We start from the raw sequence: 5,126 nt of genomic DNA, 5'->3' as shown, positions 1-5,126 counted from the left end.
ACTGCAATGTTACAATATAAAAGTTGAGTCAAAGTAGAAAAAAAAAGAATTACACCTGTTTATTTTACGGTTTATTCATGATGAAACATCGCATGATTATCTCTTGAAGTGTATATTTTGCTGTTCTCATTCTATGTTGGCCTATATCTACATGTGATGATGTCACCACAAAATACATGTAGGCCCCGTTGCAAATTAAGATCTTTTGATTTCGCTATGTGGGCAAACTGTACTACCAAGGTAACTACTTTTCATATTTCATTTTATATAGTAAATGTAATGTCAATTAACTTTTTTTTCCTTCAAATGGACCTTTCTTAATTCATCTATACAGAAAGTAGGATGTTAGTATACCCTTTACTCATTATTCAAATGGTGGGTCTTGAATTGCTTTTGTAACATCTCTCAACAGTTCTCTGACTCTTTACAAGCTCTACAGTATTTCCTGGCAACTACAATTTTCTTTAATTTTAAATAGAACGACGAAATATCTGGCTTAAAAAAATGGCGAAACAACAAGTTGTGCGAATTGTAACAGATCACCCTAGCTCAGTAACGAAATCAGAAGAGATAGACTGAGAGAGAGGGGGAGTATGGGGGATTATACCAAACGCTGTGTAATACGCTTTTCAATATCTGCAATTCCCATTATTTCACTCATTACATGAAGCGATCATTGTCCATGGCGTTCCTTCACAGTGGCCCTGAACTACGCATGGCCGCATTCATTCATTGTCATGGCGAGCGACTAACAGCATAGCACACTCCGATCAATTCATTTCACCAACCATATGTCAAGTGTCATGTACGTTCAGCATTTGCCTCCTTATACAATGGGGCTACCCATCAACTGATACCAGGTTTATACATATCGCTAATGCAATGTCGCACTTTTTTTAATGAAATGCAAGTTGTGTAAGAATTTATGGAGAAGCAATGCGTAAAGGGGTGGGACAGAGAGAGGGAGTGAATGACGTCACAAAGGGAATTATCTTAATTGCATTGTTTTGGATTTTTATATATTTTGTCACCAAACATGTATGCCTTAAGCAGAAAAACAAACAAAGAAACAAACAAGCAAGCATATATGACATACACACATAAATATGGCAGCATGTTTGCATAAAAAACACACTTTCATGGTTATGCATGTAGATTGAGTAAAAGTGTATACACGCATATATACGCATACTGTCTTGCAAACGCTTGTACTTAACGCATATCTGCATAATTTCATTGTGCATATTCTACACTCATCCTGCCTTTACACTGCGTATAGGAATGTATGTTTGTCGGGGGAGGGGTAGCAACATTGTGCTTTTAGGCTGTCGGGCTTCATTACAGGTAGTGCGGATCAATGAGCGCAAATACGCGTCCGTTTTCTTTGTTTTGTCATTGATGAGTGTGTTCGAGGACATCGAGATCCAGACTGCTTCCCGCCGGCAAAACGTGCTCTGAAGATTATACCAAAAGCAGCGCATATCTTATACTTATGTTGATGTGGGTTTCTGAAGATTGTAACAGATATATGGGCCATCATGAGGTTATCATGAAAAGGCACTTTATTGTATTATAATATACCAATGTTATCGAACATTTACATTACTATAGTACTTTAATGGCCCATATCTCAACTATACATCCATTTTGAACAAAAATTCACACTTTACAAACATAACATATGTAATATCATTGTATATATCATAAGAGATATATATGATATTATCATCATTTTGTGCTGTCTAGTTTATTTTTCCTATCTGTACATGTTGGACACTTCTGTACAAAATTACAGCGCTGTGTTACCCATAATCGTGGTAAAATTTTTGAACACGTGGAGTCAGGTTTTAACGTACATTTGCCTATCTCCAACTATTTTTGCCTTTCACCTCTAAGAAGTAGGACTCTTAGAAAATACCTCTGTTTCTTTGATTGTTTTTGTCTGTGTCTAAATCGTTATATTTGTGTGGTTTTACACGTGATGACATATTCTCCCTCCGTCTATCAATTTCTCTTATATCAAGAGGATTGGAAGCAAAAATGATTCCACGTGTCATAATTATGTATCTTATGTAGGCATTACAAAGTATGATAACAACTCACTCATTCTTTCTCCCTCTCTCTTTTTCTCTCACTTAATGTTCAGATGCATTAAGCTGCTACCACTGCAACTCTGAGAGTCAATGTCAAACGCCAGAACAACGAGAGTGTAACAGCGAATTCGACGCATGCGTAATACAGACCTCTTGGAAAGGTAGGTCCTTGGCCATGGGTTGGTGGCGCTGTTTACACTAGAGCATTGGTAGTCCCTTGGTGTGAAGGGTGCATATTCGAGAATGTCAAAAGGCAGAGGATTCTTTACGATCACATCATGATGATTTTAGAGATTATTCATATTCGTTCTAATGTAATGTATATTTAGATTATATGCCCCTCATGCACATGCATCTGCACCTTTTCCTACATAAAAGTAAATGATTTAAACGTTTGTTCCTGAGTTGCCACACTTTCAAGTTTTGCTCCTTGTTGGAGCCCCCTCAACCCCATTAAAACATTCCACAATTGAAATCACACTTTATGTTTGGCTGTAATCACGATAAGCCCGTATTATATTTTGATAATTTGCCTCACGAAATAAGAACGTACCCGTTGCTTCATTATCTTGTGCATGATTTTTCTTTGCAAACTTTGTTTATGAAAAAGCTTCAGAAAAGGCGATGAATGAAAATGAAAATCAATATGACATGCAAATGGTATTTATGTATTCTTTTGTGTTTAGATAAATTTCTTTAAAAACACGGAAATAGATTTTTAATGTAATGAATTTAATGGTCTTCCGTAAAACCGAGTCAGAATGTATTGTACAGTGATCAATCTGCCCAATCTATGACCTCAATGCAGGCATAGCAAGAATTGTAAGTAAATCCTTCTGTTTTCTACTCTTCTTCTTTTATTTCAGAGCACTCTAATAATGCTGTAACAATCGAAGAGTTTGTTCGCAAAAACTGATAAGTCCATTTTTGTAGATTTTGTAGATAGAGAAGTATGGTCTCTGTCATAAAGTACAAAATAATACATTTTAAATGATAAATTGGTCACTACATATAAAGGTACATTTTTGAAGTTATGGTTTAAAGAATCAAAGAATTTCTTATTAGTCTCTTTATTTTTCTTGACCTTTAATCGCAAATATCTCCATTTTGCAAATATGGACTTATCGGTTTTTGCGAACAAACTCTTCATTCAGGTGAATGAATTGTGCTTGTAGAGGCAGTATTTGAAGAGATTGATCGCAAAACGAATCATCTCCTTTCTTGTGATTTTGAGATTTTGCAATTGAAGCCGCTATAAAGAAGAAAATATGGGACATTGTGCGTATTTCTTGTTATTCAACAGGCGAATTATTTTTTGGAAAGGTTTCACTTTGCTCTATCTCTATTTGGACTGACATTAAAATGTATGAAAATGAAGCTTACCTCGTTTTGCTATCAAACTTTTTGTTTGGTTGGTTTGTTTTCTTGTTGAAAAACAAACAAACTAGTTTTGGGGTAGCTAATTTCCTCTGTCTACTCATCTTTCTTAATGGTTTCTACACACAGGTAGTTTATACAGTGAGATGACCATGTCACGTTATTGCGGGTTCGTGTCGGAGTGCCCCAGGGAGTCGCTGGACAGAACGCCCTTTTGCAACCAAACGGAAGGGAAACTCACGTGTACTATATGTTGCAAGGAAAACCTATGCAATAACGGCGGAAAGGGCAAGCTACTGCGGCCTCCCCCGTGCCCGCCCGTGCCCGAGCCGCTGGTAAAGCGACTTGCCGAGAACGTCTGCGAGGTCGAGGAAGAGGAGCAGTCCTGCTCGACGTCGCTGTGGTGGACAGGTGGGTTTTCGCAATGCGAGGTCAACGACCTGAGGTCGATATCCTCATCCATGTCCTCGTAACTAATTTGGAGTAGAAAGCCAAAGAGGAGGAGGGAAAGTTTATACATGACAGACGAACCGATGAAAAAAAAATATGAGGACATCTGGCAGTCTTTATGTGGTGGTATATTACTAGTATATAAATATATGTAAATAATTATATACATGATAATAATATCATGTTCATTGGTGTATTTCTGAAAATGGAAAAAAAATGTTAGAGTAATAGACTTGCACTATTCGATGGCTTTAATGATGTTTTGCAGTTGTCAATTCTTGTGTCATTAGTGACTTTACCAACATATTAGGAAATTAAATGACATAAGATCCCAACAACATCGTAAAATCATTGTCTTCTGAAGTTATTTGTGTGAATTCTTACATGTCTTGATTACTTGAGAGAAGAAAGTATGCAAGTCGTATTGCTATCCGTGTTTACATTTTAAATTTTCTCTCACTTCTCCAGAGGAAAGCACCGTGGTGAATGTGATGGCAATTTGCGAAGAATCCAACTCCACCGATGTTTCATACAGCCTTGTGGGCCACACAAACTCGTGTACGAACGATAATCAGAACGAAACTGGCATTTGCATCACGTGCTGTGCGGATGGCCTGTGCTCGAACGCGAAGAACCAATCAGCGACTGTTTTCCCCATCCTTCTATGCCTATTGGTCAGATGGCTGATGACGTCGTGACGGCACAAAGCGGGCAATATACTTTCTTATTGAGACCCTTATCCACCGATATATTATCGTTGTTTTACGAGACTGAATAAGCTATTCAAAATGTTGACGCAGTGTAACATTTTCTTTCATTTTGCCTTTGGATGACGAAGCATTATATTATAGTCTGTGAATACCTTTATAATATCGTGTACGGGAGAGTAGAATATCGTGAAAAATACCTGTCATTCGAAACAGAGAGGACGTTTTATTTGGTGAGATATGTAGATGTCATAATCGATGACACTTGAATCCCAATTTGAAGAGCAATATATTATCATAGAGAATATGACAGCCATAACACATACCTCGTTTGGTCTTATGTTAGATATTCGTCAGCGGAAAATGAGACGATTATACGTTTCACTTCACTGTAGAAATGTATTCTGTGACAGAGAGTACCCTAATGTCGTTTCACCTAATCATGGAGCTGCTTATGTGTGAATCTTGAAATGAATTTCATTATTTAAATCAGTCCCAA

The 5,126-nt window shown here is 37.2% G+C and overlaps 1 protein-coding gene across 1 annotated transcript; it reads left to right on the top strand.

Annotated features, from left to right (window-relative positions):
• The first annotated feature begins 2,150 nt into the window (after positions 1-2,150).
• Positions 2,151-4,618, top strand: LOC139744059 (uncharacterized). Its single transcript, XM_071654514.1, has 3 exons — positions 2,151-2,258; positions 3,604-3,881; positions 4,389-4,618. The coding sequence occupies exons 2-3, from the start codon at positions 3,617-3,619 to the stop codon at positions 4,616-4,618; spliced, it is 495 nt and encodes a 164-aa protein (XP_071510615.1). The 5' UTR covers positions 2,151-2,258; positions 3,604-3,616.
• Positions 4,619-5,126: the final 508 nt, after the last annotated feature.

Source organism: Diadema antillarum, unplaced genomic scaffold (genome assembly GCF_040938485.1).
Source record: "Diadema antillarum isolate AM-2024a unplaced genomic scaffold, OU_Dant_1.0 seq00001133_RagTag, whole genome shotgun sequence".
NCBI lineage: Eukaryota > Metazoa > Echinodermata > Echinoidea > Diadematoida > Diadematidae > Diadema > Diadema antillarum.
Note: the sequence above shows the minus strand (reverse complement) of the source record. Positions and strands in the feature narration are given on the sequence as shown.